The 23,344-nt window shown below is 41.1% G+C and overlaps 1 protein-coding gene across 8 annotated transcripts in view; it reads left to right on the top strand.

Moving 5' to 3' along the window:
• LOC125765970 (homeobox protein homothorax) overlaps nt 1–23,344 on the top strand; it is a 127,979-nt gene that overhangs the window by 55,238 nt on the left and 49,397 nt on the right. For 7 of the 8 annotated variants that reach the window (XM_049431531.1, XM_049431537.1, XM_049431535.1 and 4 more), the window contains exon 7: nt 9,423–9,608. In XM_049431531.1, the coding sequence (XP_049287488.1) occupies nt 9,423–9,608 (186 nt within the window). Of the gene's footprint in view, nt 1–9,422; nt 18,639–23,344 lie in introns of those variants that run through there. The other variant, XM_049431538.1, reaches the window with a different exon arrangement.

Here is a 23,344-nt window from a genome sequence, read left to right as displayed (position 1 = left end):
ATATTAACTTTAAATATAATTCTGATTGTTTCACCTGATGCTGAGGTGAGGATATCGATATTCGATTGGATCCACCTTCATTTTTGTCAACTTGCGGAAGAAAGGTTTTTAAATACAATTAGTTGTCCTTCAAGAAGGATGTACTTCGAAAATGGATTGTTTTTTCTTTACAAAAACAAAAAAATGCAATAATACAATTTAAATAGCGATCATTATTAACGATTAATTAGTCGAAGCTTCGGTAAATAGAGATACAATAATGTTGTTCAAACAAATGCAACATCGATAAAAAAATCTGATTAACTTACTGTTTGTGGGTTTGTGCGTAATTTTTATTACCAGTCTCCAGTTTTCTTCAGCCTCATCAGTTTATTACTCGTACTCATCGATCGTCACCAATAAATAACAAAAATGTGTTGATAGTGTTTGTACTAATGTTCGAAGCGAAACGACACGAATATCCTTATTTCGTAACGTCACCAAAAACAAAAACAAAGCAAAAACATAATCGAATGTGAAAGTCACATTAACCTTCGTATTAAATTATCTTCGTATATTTTATGTTTTTTCGATGTTCGTTAACAAGCATCGTACCGGTGAACCCGGCCCAAGATAGCCTATCGGTTTCTAATTATGAAATTAGAATTTGTATCTGTCCATCAACGAGCACAGCGCAATAAATGTACTCCGTTTTTTTATTTTCCTTTTTTTCTGTGTATCCGTTAACTATTCTTTCCCTTTTGTGGTGCCGTTTTACCCCATTTTCCTGTCGCACACACCGGCACGCAAAACGTAAAAGCGTGATGATTTTTTCTTTTTCACCTGTTTTTTTCTTTTCAACTGTTCCCCCCGTGCCCAAAGAAAAAAAGGGTTCCTTTCCCTGATACGTTGTCGCAATGACTGTGTGATCGTATTTATTAGCATCAATTGGGAAACTTTGTGCACCCAAGCAAAAGGCTCCGAAACGATGGAACTGTTAAATAAGGGAAGGTCAAGCGAATAAAGCAACCGAAGGGTCGAAAGACAGTTGCAAACTCGGACTCGTGGATCCATAAACGGAGTGGGAAGGAGTGGGGAAAAAAACACGGCTCGTAGATTGGGCACTGCCGATAAGCCCGATAGTGCCGGCCTTTGAAAAACTTCAAACTTCTTAGTGAGGGAACCAAAATGATGAAGACACACCGAAAAACTACACCGTTTCCCGTGCGCATTTAGTGTTTGGCTTTTCTTCCCTTGCCGTGTGCGTTCGACTTGAACGGCTTTTTATTATTTCAATACCATTCCCAAGCAGCTCCGGCACTCAGGCCGGATGGCATCTGCGTGTGCGTGTGGCGCGAAGGCGCGCGCGTCCACTGAAAGCCGGCTACTACTTTTGTTACGCAGCGAAGACAAACGAACCTGTGTTGGGAATAGAGCAGCGAGGCCCTGCTAGGGGTTAGCCACCATTTATTGACCATTGGCCGGTGTGCGGTAAAAACTGTTCTTCCGTAACAAACCGTTGGTGGAAAAGGTGGAAAACAATTGAAAAGCAAAAAAAAAAAATGGAGGGATGAACGCTAGGAAGTGAACCTTCCCAGCAGCAACGTTCTAGCGCGCACCGGAATAGAAAATTGGTGAAATGAAATTCTAGTCATGAAAATGTTAATTAATTTTACTGCAACAAATTCGTGCTACTAATCTGTTATACATTTCATTATCATTTTAATTACACGCGGGATTGTATTGGGAGGGCCGCCTCCGTGTGCTGCTCTTTCTCTCTCTCTCCCTCGAGCCGGACGGAGCAAAGTTTGATTCTTTGTTTGTTCGCGCTCCAGCCAGGGTTGGTTTGGGTTCTGTTTCGTGGCCCAATTTGTAGGGTTAAATTTTGTTGTATCCAACGAGATGAGTCGTAAATAATTTTCCACCCCGAAAAGCGCTCTGGTGGGCGAAAGGGATCAGCGATCGTAATGGTGTGTGTATTCGCGGCTTGAGCCGGTTGGATAAGCTGGGGAGAATGTTGTTCGCGATGTTGTTTTCATTTGCTCAAGCAAATATGCAGCTACAATGTGATGGAATTTTACGTGCTGGGAATTAGAAATTAAATCTCGAGTAAATCATTCACCCAGCAAAACTATCGGGGCATTAAATTTGTTTGAAGGAAAACGATTTGAAATTCTTATTTTATTCAAAAGGATTTTTTCTACTTGCTTAAAGTAGCTTCTCCAGGTAGTAATACAAAGCAATTGTAGCAAAAAACACGCTGAACGTGACGGATCTAATCATGGCGCCATACACCAACTTGCTTGGCCATTGATGGGCGCGAAAATAATCAAATAATCCCTCGAATTGGGTAGTTGATAATGGCAGTTGACCCTTAACCGGCCCTATGTTATTGAGCCTGTTGGGTTGGCATAATCGTAGCTTGTACTTGGAGCAAACAAAACCAAAAATAAATAAACATCGGCAAAAGTAGACCGCAAGAACACCTTCTAGGCGGACAGTGTCGCGGTAGTTGTGGAAGCAGCAATTAGGGGGTTGCGCACATTAACTAGGAAAAAAGGTCTCCGCCATTATCAGGCAGCCTGATCAGCTGTTTGCGTGGATTTGTGTTGCACCTCCTACGGTTGTGCAACCCCTTCCAGCCGGCCATCTTCGTACGCTTATCCGGAACGATTGAAGGCACCTTTTGACAAGCATCGTCGATTGCATCGTCGGATCGGATCGGATTGAGCTCGATGATTGATTGCAATAATAATATTAGTATCAAACCCTTCGTTTCGTGCCCTTTTGGCGTGCCCCGGCGTGATCGGCGTGTAGCCTGTCGAGCACACAAATGACACTTTGATGTACCGACGCAATTTGTTGAACGGTACGAGGAACCGATTGCGATTAGGTGACCGGACCGGGGGCTCTTGATATAGTGTGCAATCGTGTAGTGTGCAATCAGCTGACCCAAGGGTTTGGGATGAAAAATCATCTTTCAATCGAGGTTTTTGTTCCAAATGGGATTTTTTTCCCCATCTCCTGTCTTTTTCCCCCTTTCGAAACCTCCTCTTTGGTGGAGCCTTTTGTGATTAGATTTTCCCACCCTTTGGCTCTCACTCGCTCGCCATTATCATGCGCCTTATGATCCTCGGATGAACGGAAACGGTACTAAGGGAGTGTGCCCACTAATGCTTAAAATATGTAGCTCCAGTTTTGTGCGCTCTCGTGCAGGAGGCGAGTTCCTGTTAGCGCGTGTGTACTTTTTTTTATCTTTGCACTGGATTAAACGTGTGCTGTACGGTTGTTTCGTTGAAATTGGCTTGGAGCATGAATTTTTTCTTGGCACACGAAGGGAGGCTGTTAAATAAAGGACATCACAGGGAGGATCAATAAAATCTCCCGATTTATGGCCAACACGGTGAAGCACTCTGCCGTGTGTAAGTGCCAGGAACGAGTATTATCACTTCGCCCAACCAACGCGCGCGCGAGTGGTGTGTCTGCAAGGAATGTCATAAAAATGTCGACTATATTACACTACATCTGGGCCTTTTTTTTTGCCGTAGCTTAGCTTCTGCATCCAGGTCACACACTCCGACCTGTAGAGAATGGTTTCCCTGCTTTTGTTTATGCGAACAGCTTTCATCTCATTTCGCTTCACTACGTACACAGGCTGCAAAATTAAAAACGATACCATCCCGGGGAAATACTTTTCCATCCCGAAAAAACCTTTTTATTTCGTGCTGGCTGCTGTCGCTTTTGTCGCCTGCTGGTGCGAATTATCACGGGCACAATTAATTGGGCCCCAAATGTTGAGACCATTGGATGCATGTTTTAAAGTTATCCGTTTAATTTTGGGACGCTTTCGGTTGCTTTGGTTGTAGTCACCGGGGCACCGCCTGTGGTGTGTAATTTTAGCATTTTTAGCCCTTGATTACATGCGATGCGTTGCACATTGTTAGAACCCGGCGATCGAGAAAGACCTGCGGGACTACTTCATCAGTGTTGAATGCGAATGAATTTGCGAATAATAATTTCACGGGCAAATAAAAAACAAGACGCTCCAAGTACCAGAGATAATAAAGAGTCTTGATCATTGCCTGTCTGCCTCAGCTTCTGGGTCTCCGTTACGTGAGCTCTCTACGCACCCCGATGAGCATCGTTTGGTTCGCAGTTCCTGTTTTTTTGTTTGAGACGTCTTTCTGTTTGGGTTCATATTTGACCACCAGCTGACCTGCGCTTCCATCCGTAAAACTTTCCGCCCGCCTTTCCATTACCCGGACGGACATAAAATATGGATTCGATTCGGGTTCGGGGTTTTGAAATTCGAGCCGAAGGCGAATATTGAAAAGCTGTAATGGGTTTTTTGTCCCCACCGGAACGTCCGTAACGACACGACACAAAGGGGGAAGGCAGGGGGGAATACTCACGCTCAGTGGTTGGGAGCCAAAATGAATCAAAATGAATAAAACTACAGCGCCAAACCGCAGCACACACCATCGGCAAAGACCCTGGAGCCCGTACGCGGTGTTTTTGGATGCCGGAACAGATCGAAAACACCCGACGCGAAGAATATCGAATGTACATTTGAATACTTCAAACACACACACACGAAAAAGGGGGAATAACAACAAAATCCACGGACACACGGAAGAGCGGCAGCTCCAATGTTTTTGGGGTGGCAACAACCCCCACAAAGGAAAGGATAAACGATATCAGGAAAGGGAATATGGCATATAAATATTGCGCGAGAAACGAATGAACTATCTGAAAGAAGTCTGAACGAAAACCAAAAAAAAAAAAGACGACCCCCGAAACGACTAAAAACAAAATAAATAAATAAAGAACACAATGAAACACTACATGAGTTCGGCTTCGGCCTGTAGCGGACGATGTAGGGGCTCGTTTTTGGCCACCCGCGGCCACCCAACCTGGATCCCACCTGCCCGCCCAATCGGGTCCCCCCTCTCCAAAACCCCGGACCCAGCCGCCGTCAATCGCAGGCTACCAAACAAAATGGGAAAGAATAATTTATTTCATTTCGAGCCTTCGATCGCGTCCTCTGCGGCCCGTTCGGTTCCAGATCCACATGGAGCAAAGGCGCACGCTCACAAAAAAAATGGTTGAGCTCGTTAGTTCTTGTGCGTTCTTCTAACAGTTTTCGGCAAAACAGGTTTTGTTACCTGTGCACATGTATGTAGACAGATTTTCTGTTCCTTTTTTCGACCTCTGTCTGTTTTGTTTCCATTTCGCCCACCGTCCATATCTTTACCGGACGAAAGGACAAACGCTGGTTCAAAGTCAGCGTTGCGTGTGTTGGTTGGCGATCTCAGGTTGGGACCTCGTGGATATGGGAAAGCGGGTACCGGCGGGCCCAGACACAACGCATCCACAAGCTGCCCTTTTGTGATTCCGTTTTTCCCTTTGAACCCTTTCGGATATTTCGAGATTTAATGTTTGTCCGGATTTTTGGTGGGCAAAAACAAAAAAAAAACCCCTTTCAGTTGTCTGCAATACGCAACTTGAAATGTTCCAATCACCACCGGAGTTGGAAATGAGTTTCCCAACCATCATCTACTCTGGTTGGTTTATGAATGTTGGGCGCTCCATATCTGTCACCGGCAGATAAATACTGCTCCACCCAACTCCCGCGTGTGTCGCTGGGGCGTTTGTCTATTTTTATGGCGAAACAATTCCTGAGGTCTCGCTGGTATATGGGTATGGGATGTTTGAGTAAAGCACTTGACAGCTTCGGTTGAACAGGTCAAAAAGGGGTTTTATGGTTCGAGATGACAATTTTTCGTACCGCACCGTATGGTTGAAATAGACGAGCATAAAAAGCTATGATTGTTTATGAGGTACACAGCGTCGTTTGTCGTTGCGCGCTTGTGGATATCGGTTCGGCGTATTTCTGCCACGCCACCGTACCTGGGCGCTGCTGCCGTTATTTTTTTCCATACGCCGATAACATTTATCGTTGAAGTTTATTTGATTCACCTGCCACGGTTCTGCCTGTAGGGCACTGAGTGATTCTAGCGAACCATGGAAGAAGACCTTCGGGTAATGGGTGTTGGTTGAGTTAGAAAATGGACGAAGGGGAACTGAGAGCAAAGCGGATTTGGCACAGTGTTTCAAATTTCCTGCACACCAAAATGGTGGTCTGAATGGTCCTCACGATGTGCACGCTGATAATCGGTCCGAACGGGGGAATCCGCACGGATTGGGCCGGAGTATGGTTGCGAGGAAAGTTCCATTATTTCCATCGCTGCCGAAATGTATCTCGTTCGTTCTTTTTCCAACCGTCTTAGCACTTTTCTCGTGGCACAGAAACATTATAAGTGTCCCGGGTTTGCGTGTGGATTTCTTCCATTCCGGAATTCCTGCACCAAAGCCGCCCAAATTCATCTCCTTATCCAAAAACCCTCCAAAAAGGTGTTCCGAAAGGATTTGCTGGCAAAACTCGGTGTGTTTGTGTTTTTGTGAATCAAAAAAAAAAAAAACACTGAACAATCAATCCGGTTTCCACCATTCGTCCGCCGTGTCTTACAATCCTCCCAACCGACCCCTCCGCGCAGGACTCGTTGCTTATGAATCCTAAACTTATTCTAAGGTGATTAAACTTCCCCCCGGTTGGAAACCTTTAAATTCTCGAATCGCCTCGTTTCGGGGAACGGTACCGGGAATGGAGACACGACACGATGGATTGTGTGCCAGTGGAATGTTTATCGAAAAATACTTTGAAACGCGCTCAAAACTCATTGACTCCTGCCCTTCGAAACGCTTGTTATTTCTGATCCCTCTCTGATGGTCATTCGATTTCGAAGTAGATTTCGTGTGGCGAGAAGGATTTTTTCACCTTCGTTTCCTGTGCGTCTGTTTTTTTTATTATGTTGCGCCTTTTCGCTTTAATTTCCACCGATCGTTGTGCATTTGCACGTCCGAGTCTTTTTTTTTCGGTATCTTAAAGACGAGAGAGTCTTCATGATATTCGGTTGCATATTTTTAACATGCCCACACCGTTGATGAGATGTGCGTTTCGTGTACGCCGAGGTACCATCTGATTCTCCAGCTCTGGAAGATCCTCAGTGTTGGGTCACGAAAGATCTAAAGCCATTACGAATTTGATCGGACACAATGTTTACGTTCCCCGTTTTGATCAGTCAGTGGTAGGACGTTGGGATCTTGGAAGTGTATACATTGTATAATGGTTTGTCCGCCACAACAACGAACGATAATCTTATTTAGTATGATACAAGTTTTGAATGAAGAATTTATTATTCCCCACTCCCCAAATACCCCATAACCCCATAAAGGTGTAATATAGGAATTTAAATTTCTACAAACACCGTCGCATCACTATCAAACACTATCAACACACTTGCAACGAAGATCGATCAGCTACGAGAAATAATGTACGAGAGAAGGAGAAACTGATGACAAATGAAAACAGCAATGAAAACAAAGCATGCAGGAAACAACAGCAAAAAAAGTCCTGCATCAAGTGAGAAACTTGTGAAATGCTTTGAAAATTCTAAATGCTTACCCGATTCGCCTTAAAGGTGGTGAGCGATTTATTTTTATTTTGCACGGAACGATCCCATCATTTCCGTTGGGAGATGTCACCGCTGACAGCAAAAAAAAACATCCTCCATAAAGAATGTCAAACAATTACGCCAAGACGAACCAAGTGTGCCAATGAGCGCGTTTTTTGTTGCTGAATACGGTATTTTACTTTTTGTTTTATTTTTCGGTCCTTGTACCGTATTCCAAAATCTCACATCATATGCTGGCCGCTTGCATTAAAATATCGAGATTGTCAGGGATTGCCCAAAAGGAAAAGAACAAGAGACACACTCAAAACCGGCTTCCCCGGGATCACATTTGTCGATCAAGATCGGAAGAGAAGAGCTTTTGAAAAATTAACTTCAATTATCTCGTTCACTTCGTGTCACCTTTTTGGCGTTTGGGAATATTTAGAATGCCTTAAAATAGAAACCCCAAAACAACCCTTCCAAACAGTAAGTAACAATCAGTCTAACCACACATCAAATTGCATATGATGACAAATCGTGTGTACGAGAGCGTTCGAGTCTCAAACAGCATTTCATTGCTTTGCAAGAGAGACTGCAACCAATTGCGCTCTACCGTCGGGTTTATTCCATACCGACTTGAGAGTTAAATCTTCTAACGATCTACTATGATACAAAAGGTCAAGATACACACATCAAGTACCAACGAGAGCACCAAGAATAGTCGAGAAGATAATGCTTTTACTAGCTTTCGATGAAGTTTACATAAACATCCTCGAATAGGCAGCTGTTATTGAAATGCAGCTTTGCACTAAATGGATAAACGTCACACGTGATAAACGTAAATGATCATAAAATATGTTTTATGAATTGACTTTTTTACAGCAACAGCAGCAAAACGAAATGGAAATGATCGTTTCCCCGTATTGTTGATAATGTTTTTCGTTTTGCTTTTTCTTCCCCGGTGTAGAAAACATGGGGATATGATATTGATTGAATTGCGTATTTATTTACGAACCAAATACAGTTATTATCCTGTTGTTTTCTTTTTTTTTTGCACACACCATTTTGGTGATAAATTATGACTTTGGGGTGAGTTTTATTTGTTGCTGTTCCACACTACGTATGACATTGGGTATTTGATTTTTTTTTTGCTACCCTGATGATGTCCAGAGATGTGATGGATGTGAAAACCCCACAATGATATAGCTCACGTTGTGTGCTTAATAACAAAAAAAACAATGAGAAAAACTAACATTATAAAACACTGAAGCTTCGAAAAAACACAAATACAGGCAAGTAAATAGCCAAACAAAAACTCCTTTTCAAAATGAATCGCGATAAATAAATTTTACGCCAATCGAACACGATTGTCGCAACCGAAATCTATATGAAACAAAATAACAAACCAAAAACAAACCTTCCAAAAGAATGACAAAAATGTTGCCAATATTTTATTTGCTGGTCGACATATAAATATCCCATGCAGCATTGAAACACAAACAAAAACCAACACACAAGCCCACAATGGCAAATGTTGGTACATTTCGGGTGGCCCACCAAGGATATTCCCCCACTTGTACGGGACCTTTCCAATTTCCACTGGTACATACACACACACGCGTTGTGTTTTGTACTGCCGGAAAAAAACCGAAATGTGTAAACAAAAACTGTTAAATATTAAAGAACGAAAAAATATATAAAAACAAAAAAAACAAAGAAAAAAACCAAAAAAACACAATAGAAGATCATAGCGTCCTATGGAAACACGGGCCAGGCAGCCGAGAAAAAGGCAAGAGAAGAAAAGAGAAGGGAGGAAAGAGCGAAAATTTTGGGCGCAAGCCCACCGTCAAAAAAGTGCGCCATTATTGCCTTTACTTGCCTTTTTTGTGACACACTTTCCCTTTCTCTCTGCTTTCTCTGTTGTTTCAGGTGCATGAACTGTGTGATAATTTTTGCCATCGATATATATCGTGTTTAAAGGGTAAAATGCCAATAGATTTAGTGATTGACGAACGGGACACCACCAAACCACCAGAATTAGGCGGTGCCAATGGCGAGGGTAGAAGTAATGCAGATTCAACATCGCATACTGATGGAGCTAGCACACCAGACGTTGTGAGTACCCCCTTCGCGGGAGCACATGGTCCTATATTGGCGAGCTACAATGCGGTGGTGCACCCATGTTCGTAGTACGACTATGACCTTCTTGCAAAAACGAAGCGGGTGCTCACAATGCCCTGGGATAATGGCCAGAACTTCACTTGATCGCGCTGAAGAACTTTGAATAGCACACAGAACAAAACTAAAACAAAAAACAAAAAATCAAATAAGCAAAACAAACAACAACAAAAAACAAATGCTAAAACTAAAACAACACAAAAATATGCTAAAGAACTTATATTCAGAGAAGAGAACAAAACAAAAAAGGAATGTAAACAACAACAACAACAACAGCAAAACCCCCTTAGAAAACATACAAGAAAAGCTACGAACTTAAGCAAACAAACCTAAATCTCATATGCAAATACATTTATAACAATTTATTTTTCTTTTGTTTTATTGCAAAAACAACAACAACAAAAAGCGATATAACAATGTCTTTAAAAACGCAAAACCAATATAACCAGATGGAAAAGGTAAACGAAATAAGAAACCCTCCGTTGCAGGGTACATTAACAAACTTTGTCGAGTTGAAATAATGCACCGTAAAAGCTGTCACCGCTCCAAAACTACAAAACAAAAAAAAACAAAACACATTAAAAGCGTACCGTTGTTGATACAGAAAGCATGGGTGAATGATTAGAAAACAACATTTCCAGTTTGGCAACAAGTCAGCATACACAAATTACACAAATAGCAAAGAAAACACTTAAAGAATTAATACAAAATCTCATCCCTTTTGCGTCAGAACAGAACAAGAAAACAGCGAAACTAAACAAAGAAAGTAAAACACTCTGCTACGCATGCAACGGTGCTGCCTACTTGTTTCGTATTGATGATGATTGCATTTATGATTTTACATTCTTTTTTTTATTGGAACTCCTTTTACACAAACGCGACCAGCAGAAGGATAGCGCGCAGAAGGTTAAAGGCTGCTTCTGATCCCATGCCCCAAAAAGATGGGTTTTCGATCCGTAAAGATCAAGGGACGTGGAAGACAAGGGAGACGTCCGGAGGAGGGGCGACGTACATACACAGGAATGCACAATTGAGTTGCAATGCAGCCCTGGTAGCTTGGTGGTATGTTCGCAAAACCTCTCCCCATCTTTCGAGCATATGCCTGTTGGTCCGGTATGCTAAGGCAGCTGTGACTGCACAATGAGTATGAAATGAGATGATTAATGAAGAGTTTGCCCCCACAGTACAGAAGCTTCGGGAATTGCATTCCCGGGACATAATATTAAAATTAAAAGCTCTTGCCCCAGCACTATCGGGCGCAGCATGACGATGATGCTGCTGCTGCGATGCCGGTGCGATGGACCACATCTCGTCTCCATTCGTTCCACCCGAAAACATTACGCCACCAACACACGGAAAACAGTTTGCATTTGCATTCTGTGATCTTGTTGCAGTGTGCTTTTTTTTGCTGTTTCACTTTTTGTACCATGCTACAAATGCCAATGTGAAGCCCCTTTTAAGCCTGTGTTTGATCTGTCTCACGTAGGCGAAGAACACGATATAGCGTGCGTTTATTATGGGTGAGCATGAAAACATGAGATAAAGAGGGAAAGAAGAAAAATAAGAAGAGGATAAAAGCAGACAGGATGAGCGATGATAGGATTGAGTATTGCGCGATCAGACCGGCGATCGAATGCAGGAACAGAAACAGGCTACAGAAAGCGATTTTAACATGCGGTTGAATATTTCAACCGATTAATAAAGCGCAAAGGAAAACTAGAAGCACACAAGGACATGTGTTTTATAGCAGCAAAAAAAACGCAGTACAAGAAAAGGTAACAGATAGCGTAGGTTCGCAATGGAAAAGTCTCCCCCTTCCAGACCCAGGAATAAATGATTGTTTTTGCACCTTCCGTTTTCGTACGGAACGACGATTTGAACTACTTTTGCATCTGTACGATGCAAAAGATGCGATATCAATTTCTTTTTTCTGTATGCAACATCTCATGCCTCACATAAGTAGGGTAGCCCCGAGCGCTGATACGGGAAGGTGAACCAATTAAATATGAAGAAATTCCTCGCAAAGTTGTAATGTAAACCTTAACCGGAAATGGGTGAAGAGCGATAGAATGTGCAAACCCCCAACAGTGTCAGTTTAAAAATCAAACAAAGCCCGGCAGATAAAGGCAGGAAGCGATAACCATGTTCTCCCAATGTCGTTTTGGATTGTGAAAAAAAAAACAAACAAACAAATGTAAATAGTATTTCCGCGCCGCATTTGTAGAACTAGGACAGAGGTATACGCACATAAAGATGCAAACATATAGCATAGCGGTAGTAGTAATGGCAGCCGACGGTATTAATGGGTAGCCAGCAGCAGTAACAACAGCAGCAGCAGCAGCGACAGCAGCAGCAGCAAACCGTCAATCAAAAACCAACGGTCAGCCGCGTCAGAAGTGTTTAAAAGGCATGCAAAAAAGGGCAGCACATCGCGGAAACTAGTGAAAGGCGAAAGGAAACAAAAGTTAGCTAAACCGAAATCAGTCTAATTGCATAGGTCTGATAAAACAAATACGTAATTAGCGTGTAAGAAGAGCAGACTGCACACAGAGAAGAAAGCTCGAATTTTGAATGCAAAATAAAAAAAAAAAAACAAACAAACAAACCATTAATTATTAATCCTCATGCGTATACGTAAAAGCAAGCCACAACCACTAAGCATGTTTAGAAAAGAAAAGAAAACAAATGAAAAAAAGAAGCAGAAAGTACCAAACCAAGAAGCAAAAGATATTGAGGGATAGAGAATGCAAAAAAGAAGGAAGCGTTTTGGAAAAAAAGGAAAAACCTAAAATGAACAAAAGCAAAACAACAAACATATTTAGGCAATAGAAGCAATCAAACGTTAGGGCGTACAGATATGCAGCAAAACAGCCACACAAACATACGAAAAACAAAAGCAACAACTAAAAAATAGAAACAAAAGCCCAATATTTAGAGCGGATGAAAAAAAGCATAAAACACAAAAAAGATTACAGAAAAACACCGGTAAACAAAGTAAAAAAACAACAGAAAATCGTTACAAACCAAAAAGTAATACCAGCGAACGAACGAGATTAGTTTTGTAGCACTTCGTTTTTGCAAGAGGCCCATATAGCTCGCCAATAAGTACAACATTTTAACATGTGACGTAACAATTTGGCAAAAAATATTTCGCATCCCCCAACGTGACCCCTGAAAACTACTCAACCACCCCCCCAACCTACCCTTCCGATGAGTATCGTACCCTGATTTATTGAACTAATATTTTTCCACTCATTCTCGAAACCAATCATCCTCTGACTTGGTTTTTGGGGGTGTTTACAGGGTACAATACTGCACGTGCAACGAAGCTCCGTTACACGTGTGATTTGTTTTTAAATATTTTTCACCTACTCTTTTCCAATGCAACCTAACGTGATGCATGGTGGTTGTATTTGTGGATTATATTTTTTCTAATATACCATTCTATCACCCACATCATCATCAGATCTATTGACAGTGATTGGGTTCTAAAATGTTAGACCCAACTAGTCACGGCTGGAGGATCTAAAACCTCCACCCGCTACCGTGCCATGTGGGAGTGAAATGGAACTCCACCCTTTCGGCACCATGTTTAATCAATCTTCTTTACTTTCAGCCTTTTTATCTACGTGCAATGGTGATTTTATAGTTTGAAGTCGAAGCATAAATCGCTCTCTAAACAGTAGAAAGTCATCTGTATTTGCACATTTATCTTTTTTATATTTGCCATTCGAAATGAAAAGTTTGGGAGTAACGCACGATCGGAGATAAATATTTCATTGCCAAATTGTCACGTTATATGCATTTATCTTTAGATGTAGATTTTCTCCCCTTACCTATCTTTACTTTGCATGCCCTTTATTACACAACTTCTAAATGTACTAGATTATTCATTACTCCAATTACTTACTGACTCGATTTTTACTGACTTATTAAAGCCGGTCTATACTGGTGATTTTTACCAAACTTCCAATGCATCAATGGGGACAATTTATTTGTCCGATTTTGTGGGACGTTGTGTCAAGTTATTTTAAACAATTTCTCCAATCACAGATATATCTTTCATTTTTTGGGGGTAGTGTTTATAGAACTATTATAAAGAAAATGTACACGTTACATTCTCATTTCTTCGAAGGAGTGAAACCTTCCGAAAGGATTTTCACTCAAAGTCTACAATATTTTGTTCCGATTATCCAATTATTTCGTGTGAATTTGAAAGTCGATTTCACTGGGACACTGGTACATTCTCAATACATTTTCCTAAACGAATGAACAAACGACTGTATGGGCTCGTGCTTACGAAGTGTTATTATATTTTGTGTGATGTCTACCAATTTTTGTCGGTTACAGTTTCGCAAAACGACCAGTTTCAGCTTCCGCTCAATTTTCTTAAACCACAAAAATATTCAACGATTGCACAAAAAAGGAAAGGTATTAAACGTTCAGTTTCCTTTATTTCGAACCAGTCAAGAACTAAACGAAACGTGCACAAAAAGTTACTTTCTCTGTTAGCAAAATTCGCGAAAGGTGTAGAACATTTGTGCCACCTGCAAAAACAAAACGAAAACCCTGAAATACGTAAATTATATACGACTGATTCGCGTTCTCAAAGAGTGTGGAAAAGCAAAGAAGTAAAACATCGTGCAAGAGTGGGCAAAGATAGGTTAATCTAAACATATGTAAGCGGTAAGTGGATGAAACACAAAAACAAACAAAAAACAAAATGGTGGCATTAGCAGCAACATTGGAAGAAGTGTATCATGAAAAGTACGATTAAACAATTAAACAATGAATAGGGAATAGTACCGGAGTACCCGAATGTCTTGGTTTTGCTCTACAAAAACGGGCTAAAAAGGTTCCGGGTTTTTGTGTTTTTGTTTTTGTTACTTTGCGTACGGTTTTAGTATGTGGATACACTGTGCATCTCAAGGTATGGAAATAAATCAAAATGGCAAGCAAAGAAAATAAAAAAGCGGAAAAAAGAGAAACAAACAAACAAAAAAAATTAAAAACAAAATAATACCCATTTAAGCAATGAATAGAAAAGCAAACAGTGGTGGTAAAATGAGTATACGATTTTAAAAAAAAACAAAAGATACTGCTAAAAGAAATGAAAACATAGGAACATGCGGCAAAACGAACCTAAAAACGAACACAACTAACTAATTCGAGTATTAAGCTTTACAATTTTTTGTTTTTTATTTTTTTATCGTTTTACTTATTACCAATCGTATAGAGTATTTTAACCGCAGGTGGCCTAAGGGAACACAATTACATACAACACAAAAAACACACACAAACATACACACACAAGAACACGAAATAATTGGCCGATAAGTATACGTAAGCGTAATGTGTAAGGATTAGAGACGTGAAGCGGTGAAGCAAAGGGAAGGATCAACGCCGCAAATTGAAACTGATTGATCTATTAGATATCGGTTGCAGCATCCAAAGCGATGGTGCAACAGTTTGTAAGGATAAGAATATGAATCTTACCAATATATCTGCAATATATTTATCGCCGGTGCGTAAATATTCCAAACCACGAACAGGTCAGGGATCCCCAGTCAGGAGCAATTTACGGACAGGAAGTTCCTCTGTACTGCGCCAATTGCATACCTGTTCCGTTTGTTTCGTTTCCGTTTTTATGTTTCCTTATTGGAAAGCTATTTTACGCACGCAATTAAAGTTCGCGAATAGGAATTTTGCATTTAAATAACAAAAAAAAAAAACAAACAAAAAAGGAACCCGCTTGAGATAGACTTGGGAGAACGAGACGAGTAGGCAAATCAAAACAAAACAAAACAAGAAAAAAAAAAGAGAAAACCCCCGAGATACGGAAACAATACCAACAAAATACATACGTATACCAAGAGCAACAAAACAGATTGCGTGATGATTGAAATTGTAAATGTATACCTAATTAAAGTATTTTCATAAAATCTGCTACAACCGATCATTTTGATGGGTTTGATGCCCGGATGAGATGATTTTGGTTCTGGCTTTGTTAAGCAAATTTAGCATATAGGGCAACAAAACGCGTTTAGCGGTGGCGATTAACTCGATGTGACATTATGCCTCCCAAGCTACCAATGGGAAGCGACATCGGACACGATACGTAGGCACGATCAAGGCAGAACGAGCATAATTTATTCTTACCTCACTGTCCGGTGTGGTGGTTGAAGCGTAGCCTAAATAATTGTGAATGAGGGAAACAAATATGTTTTATCTACATGTCGAAGACTAATCAACACATTACGCGCGCACCTTCCTTACGCGTTGATGCTTTTGTGCCGCAAAGGGTAGCAAAACCATAAGCAAGGTTAGGGCAATGGGCAATGAGGAGGGGAAAAGAAATACTAACACAACACAAACGTATACGACGAATGCTTTCATTTGCGAGTGAATGAAATGCCTAAAACCACAACCAATCAAACGAAAACCTTTGTGCATAAGTTTCCATAAAATACTAACCATTTAATCGGTTCGATAGCGAAAACAAATAATTAATATCGACCGTCCCTCCCTTATTTCCCAACCCCTTTCTCCCCTTTCCCACTCCAATAACAGTTTTGATCAGCTCAGTTAGCAATACTTGTAAGTATGTAATATAATACGTAACAACAAGAAAATAATTAATTAAAAATGGCGCTACCGGAAAGCATTTTATGCCAGTAGTATAAAAATAAAAGAAAACCGAAGCAGAAATGATTATATACGTACATAAATGTAGTTTGCAAAAATGCTAAGAAAACTAACAAAAATGTAAATGGAAGGAAATTCTTTTCCAAAATGCAAAATCCCACTCTTTCTCCCGTGTTTCCCCGTGTACCGCAAACATTTTAATCCCGTTCTCTCCGCTCCCAAAACCAACACCCCCAAAACAAGCAACCACACACACACACAAACACTTTATTCTTCCAAGTGGAGGGAAAACAGAGGGAGAGGAGAAAAAACCAAGAATCTCGTGTTCGCTCGCTTTAAAGCTTTATGAAACAGTTTCAGCACTTTCTTTCGTTTCTAAACACAGTTACACAAAAGAAAAGCATAGTATCATTTAGTTTACTTATCACAACCGAGTATACGAGAGTTTGTTGTTTTGCCCCGTAACATATTTTTTGTTGTACGGAAAGGATATATAAGGAGAAGAAAAAACTTAGCTAAAATTATTTGCGTTACTGCAAAGAATCAACAAAGGGGGTAGATGGGATTTAAAACAGTTTCAGTTTCTTACCCGAAACTACTGTAGGGCATGTCTTACTTACGGCGGCGCATATCTCGTACGGATATATAAATACATACGGAACCTCAAAACAGCATTTAGTACATAGCGATACGCAAGCGGTATTACCAATTAAGATACTTAACACCAGTAGTACACGCCCACAAATACGTAAGCTTGATATGCGCAGGGAAGACGCATTCAAGCGCATGGTGAACGAACAAACATACGTAAATACGTCAGGTACGAATGTAAGGCGAAAGGCACTAAATTATATAGACTGTGGCAGAAGGTTTTAGCAAATGTTATGTTTTTTTTTACTTCTCTTCTTCTAAATATATTAAATTGCTACAATTTTTATTAAATTTTATGTCGTTTTTTTGTGGCTACTGTTTTGTTTTCTTCGCAAAAAAAATTAAACACTGTTATAACATGAGTAACGAAAGATCTCCCTCGTGAAAGGTGTGAAAGGGTGCAATGGCCCTGCCGTGCGATGTCGATGTCGAACCATCTCTCCACCTTACTTACAGATCAGAACTGCAAAACCTGAAGCTATGTGATGTACTGTAGCCATATGTAGAGCGTAAATAGTGAAACCCGTTCCCGACAATGCACGCAAAATTGTAAAACCGGGCAGATACGAACAGTTATTGAGAGCGGTTCAGAGAAGAGGTTCAGGAGACAGAGTCATAAATCGTACGAAATCGATTCCCGCAAAGGAAAATAGGGAGAAAATGGCAAATGATTAAAGGGTTGAATCGTCGTGCTTGGGGATGAATAAATCTATTTCTTCCTTCTTCTGTATTTTTTGTTTCTCAAAACGAGTCAGCGAGGAAAAACGAAAAAGAAAAAAAATAGAAACCTAATCACTCATGTACATACACTTATTATACGTAAAATGCTCGAGCTTTGAACGCATTCAAACATGAAATACGGAAAGCATAAGGCAAGCATAAGTAACCCATCAGACAGACAAATAAAACAAAAGAATACTCCTCACAAAACAAGCGACGAACCCAATAAAAACGTACAAGCTCGTTTCTTCCTTACTTTTTGTCTTGTTACACGGATGGTTGGACTTATCCGGCATTTGTTTTGTTTGTTTTGTTTTCCCTCGCCCGCCACAAATGCAAGAAAAGTGCGTTGAAAAACACAATGACAACCACGAACAACTGTACAGAGGCCAATTGTTGTAAGAAAAGTGCAGCAATAGGAAGTAGTTAATACTACGAACCTGCAAAACAAAAAAAACCCCGTTCAGTTTTCATGCTCAATGTTGTAGAAAAAAATGCAATCTAAACGATTTTCTTGCATCATTGTTAATGGGAGGGAAAAAGGATTAGAAAAGCAAAAGCAACAGGACAAAAGGAAGCGACAAAAGGATTGTGCGGCTAAGGATGCTTTGTTTTCCGTGTTACCACGATTCCTCTCCATTATATTCCGCTTGCTATCATTTCCTTCCACCACTTCACCCTCTCCCCATCCTTCCCCTCAACCTCCCCACCCATCCCCAGTGTGGTCGGATTCTCGCTCCTTCCGACGTACAACACATTCCCGGGAGAGACGGGAGAGAAGAAAAAATCGAAGGAGGAAAAAGAGAGAGAGAGAGATAAATAGCAAAAAAGGGAGAGTTTTCATGCAGTTACGATCCTTTTACCAGAATCTCCTTTAGCATAACTTTTTTCCAATCATCATATACCTCCTACATAATAGGGTATTATTAAACAAAACAAAAACAAAAAAAAGGATTAAGCAAGAAGAAAGTAACAGCAGCGCAAAACAACAAACAAACAAACAAGAAAATCTACGCGATATAACAAAAACGAAGAAAATACAACACAAAACCCTTCCATGTGCTTCCTATATTTTTCCTTCCTTCGGTCCACTAATTTTTATCGTAATCGAACTACATCGATACTAGAATATTTATGCTTTTTATGCATTTTTTGTTTGTTTGTTTGTTTTCCATTTTCTCCGTGTTAGCAGCATTACTTTTGCCAGGTTTAGTTATTTTGATGATTATTATTATAATTATTACAAAATGTTCTCTGATTTAAATTACTTATATGTGATCGAGTGTGAATCGATCGCACAGGTACGAGCGATTGAAGCGGTGGGCGTAACTCATGATATTATGTATTTTGTCTATGGAAAAAAAAACAAAACAAAACTGAAGCAAAACATTATAACTAATATTTAAACTATTTTTTGACAAAATAAATGTTTTGTTGTTGAAAATAAAAAAAAGACACAAACTAGTTTGTTTTTCTTTTCCAAAAAAAGGAAAAATCCTAAAAACATCGTACCATCGAGCATCGAGGAAACTTCCAGTTTTTGATTAAGTTATCGTTAAAAATTGAGAAAATTCATCACGCAAACACAACACTTGGCCCGATACAATCGTTTGTTCATTCGTCAAGGGAGATAAATGAAGCGTTTGCAGAACTGCATCATACTGCAACAATTTAACCTGTGTTATTTTCAGCGCAAAAGAAACCAAAACAAAATGTACATATTCCCACATCGATCACACATTAAAAAACAAATGCTTTTATCTTTCACCCATCTACATTTACGCACAACAACATTGTTGTGGCCCTCCCCAGCAGGGAAGGAAACCAATACAACCTGTTTCAGTTGGCCTTAACGCTCCTCCACCCCAACCCACGTTACTGATTGAAACATATCGAGGACAGGATTTTCTAACCATCGCGAGTAATCGGCGTCAAGTTACGTTTAATGTTAACCTCCTCCAAACCTCCACCGTGCCCGTGTTCCACCTCGTTCCAATACCATAAACTGCCGTAAACCGGCACCCACAGCGTTTGAACGTTTTATGCTGCATCATAAAACGGTATCCGATTATGAAACATTGTCACTCGGATTTTTTTACGACACAACTGCAACATATCTTGTTGCGCCTGATGATGAGCGACACTCTGCCACAATCTTTGCCGCACAAGTCCCCTTAACCGCAGGTGCACTAATCATCATATGTTCGTAGCTAACCAAAAACCGATCCAAAACCGACTAGAAAAAAACGGAAGAGAAGCAAAAACTATAAACTGCGAAAGGATGCCCAACAATCGTGCTGCTTGGCTGCTGGCTGCACCAGCTGTCAGCTCTCCCATCGTTATCCATGCACATACTCCGAAAACGCACACACACACACTCCAAGTGTAGAGTCAGGTTGTTTGGTGATCCTCCCGCAGGGTTTGGTTGGTCGATGGGTGGGGAAGTTTTATGACTCGCGTGTGCGAGTGCGATCGAATCCCATCGCAGCTAATCGAAATCGTTTGATAGCCGTCATAAAATTTACAACCTTCCTCAGCCGTTCCGTTTTCTTCAGCTCCCATCACTTCCAAAACCCCATTTTTCTCTAGCACCCATTAGTTGTTTGATAGGTCATTTTTGATGTTTTGTTTGGTGGTGGTACCGGTGCTGTTTGTTTATACTGTGCAAACAAGATGCATCGCCATGCGGGGCTTTGAATGATCCGCGCGCGCATTACCAGCACAGACCGTTTCCAGTGTTCCGGGACTAAGTTTGCTAATAAAACACAGGTGGACAAAGTCGTTTTTTTTGTTTCAATCAACTCTCTACCACGGAATGTCGAGTGCAGTTGAGAATGATTCTGTCGGTCTAACCGTACTGTTTCTAAATAGACAAAATGAACTTTGTTGTCACAGCTGCCTGGGGGCAGATGGCACCTGCTACCGGTTCTGTAGGTCGGTTGTTCTTTAAAGGCCCGTTACAAGTAATAAAATTTACAGTCAATTTTCATCAGCTGAAGTAGAAGACGAGTGGAAAAAACAAAAAACCCTCCGCACTCAATTGAACCCTCTGACTAGGCAATAATCGGACGGGCAACATGTGGTAACATCTGTGGTAACATCATCCGGATTTGGGATGCAAACATGTTGTGTCTTGCAGAAAACGCCCTCGTATCATGGGAAAAAACGGAACGGATTGGGGACACAAAAACAAAAACAAAATAAAACAGTCAACTCATTCTTTTCTCTCTCTATCTCAACGATTGAGACTTAAGTACTAGTCACGCTGAACTGACACTAAAGCACTTCATGAAGAACTTTGTTGCTTTGACAACTTGTTTGAAGTTGGAAGGTGCGAGTAGAAGGGAAATCATTTCATTTGCCCCCAATCTAAATTAAAGCGTGATTGTTTTACCGTTCGATGCGTTTTACGATACACCGTTCGAATGCAGAAGCAACGCGCCAACGCTACGCATCATGGTGCATCATCGTCGATTTAAATCTCCTCCCCCTCCCCAGAAAAGGTTTTATGACTGCGTGGTTTACTTGAACTACTGCTACACACATCCGGAAGGTTTAAGGGTTTTAAACAGTAAACTTTATCCTGGTTCTGCCCTTTCAATCATTCGCCGCTTCTTGACCAAACCATCCCAACCAAGTTGAATTGCTTCCGAATGGCGACCGGCATAAACCGAAGGATCAAGTTTTATAGCATCCCCGAAAGACGGTGTTATACTCGTCCACGAGTTTGAGAGTGTTTGGAAATCAAATCCACCATACCATCCTTTTTTTTGTTTTACTACTACCAAGCAGAAGGGAAGTAGAAATTTTATGATTGACTTCTTTGGGAAAACCATCAAACAACGAGCAAATTGTTTGTTTACGTATGGTTAGGTTTTATTGCGTACCTTCAAACCCGACCACACCGAGACGAGTTGTCGATGGATCATGAAACAGTCTTTCAGGGTTTGCGGTTACCGACAACATTTGACCGACAGCCGTGCGACTTTTTGCGTGATTTTTTTGGGTTTTTTTTTATTTTTGGGTATCTCTCTCCCTAAAGCACAACATTTGTTGTCAGTATCCCCTTTCTGTACGTTAACAACAAGATCATGTGCTCTGTATGCATGTTCGGATGCGGTTTTTAACTTGCCGCACTAGAGCAACTCATCAGTGAAGCAAACCACCATCATAAGATAATGAAAGGGAAGAACTCTGGTCGCTTCGAGCAAAGTGACACGCAATTTTGATATCATTCTCCAGTTTTTTTTTGGTCTTATATTCTTCAGGATTTTGTTGCTCCCCAATGTGAGCAGAGACCCACTGTTTCGTGTGCAGCATGTTAGTTTGTGGCGGTGCAATTATTTGCCAAATAAAATGCTCTTATGGCTTCCACTTTATGGCCGACACGGAACGGGAACGGAAAGCACAGAAAGATCACAAATCACTCCAACTTCTCGATTCGACAAATGCACCCAACAATGCGTTTATGATCTGGATTTTATTCGCCTTTTTTTTTAGAGTAAGTTTTGTGTCTTCTGCGTCTGGTCGCGTGGCCCTGGTTTTATGTTACACAAACTTGCATCCATGCGTGCATGCGTGCACTTTTTCGGGAAAAGCCCCTCCCGCTGGACCCGAAACCTTGGGAAGGTTTTGAATTACGGTACTGCAAACTTCCGTGCCCTGGCACCGACTCCGCTGCAGTGAGGTGCATTATGCATGTGAGCGCGTGCACGATCCGGCACGGCATCATCATCATCATCATCACCAAAAACCACTTTCGGCATCATGCAAACTCGTGCGACCTTCTGTGCATTTCGGTACCCCAGTATCGGATGGTAATTGATGTTTGGAGCTGCCCCTTGCTGCAAGGACACACTCCGGGTGGTTGGCTAAAAGCCTTAAAAAAATGGACCGTTTGTTGCTAATTTTCGAACGGGATTCAATGTCACTTTTATTTGCCCGCAGGATGTATGATGTGCCGATACTGATCGTCTTTCGAGCATGAAATTGCACTCCGGACGCCCATTAGACGATGAGGCCCCGCTTGAACACGGGGTGTGAAATTTAATGCCACGCTTTTCGGCGAGAACTGAAGGATTTTTCCCGATGGCCCTATGGGTTGGATGGGGGATTTTTTGGTGTAATAATTCAAGCAAAGAGTTTGTTTCTCCCCCCCCTCTCTCTCTGTCCTCTTTAAGCATGAAAGTCATCCGACCGCATTGTTCTTTATGCTTAAGTGTTGCATCAGTTTTAAATACCCATCATCCGAGCCGAGTGATTGATTGAGGAAATTGGCTGTAATCGTGTCCATGATCTGATGCAGACATTGTCGATTAAAGAAGTGAAAGAAGAAAAAAAACACCTCCCGGAAGTTCCGTCCTAAGATAGCGTTGAAAACATCCTGCTAGAAAAGAACTCATTTTCCTGTTCATTGGAAAATTGGAAACTGGAAACCGAACGGACCGAACTCCGGACACTGGCACACGAACCGGCACCGAGACAAAAACACCATTAATTTTAACGTAATAGCCAGGGCACAGTACTCGTCGTCGCTTCTACAACCATGGTTGGAAGCTTCCAGGGACAACATCGCCATGGGCTTTCCGTGTCGTGTTCTAAAGGACCGGACAGACATTCTAATGTCCACCAGATAGTGGCAGAAGCGATAAATGGGT

The sequence above is a fragment of the Anopheles funestus genome, chromosome 2RL, assembly GCF_943734845.2.
Source record: "Anopheles funestus chromosome 2RL, idAnoFuneDA-416_04, whole genome shotgun sequence".
Lineage (NCBI taxonomy): Eukaryota > Metazoa > Arthropoda > Insecta > Diptera > Culicidae > Anopheles > Anopheles funestus.
The sequence above is the reverse complement of the archived record's forward strand: the minus strand, read 5'-3'. Positions and strand labels throughout refer to the sequence as shown.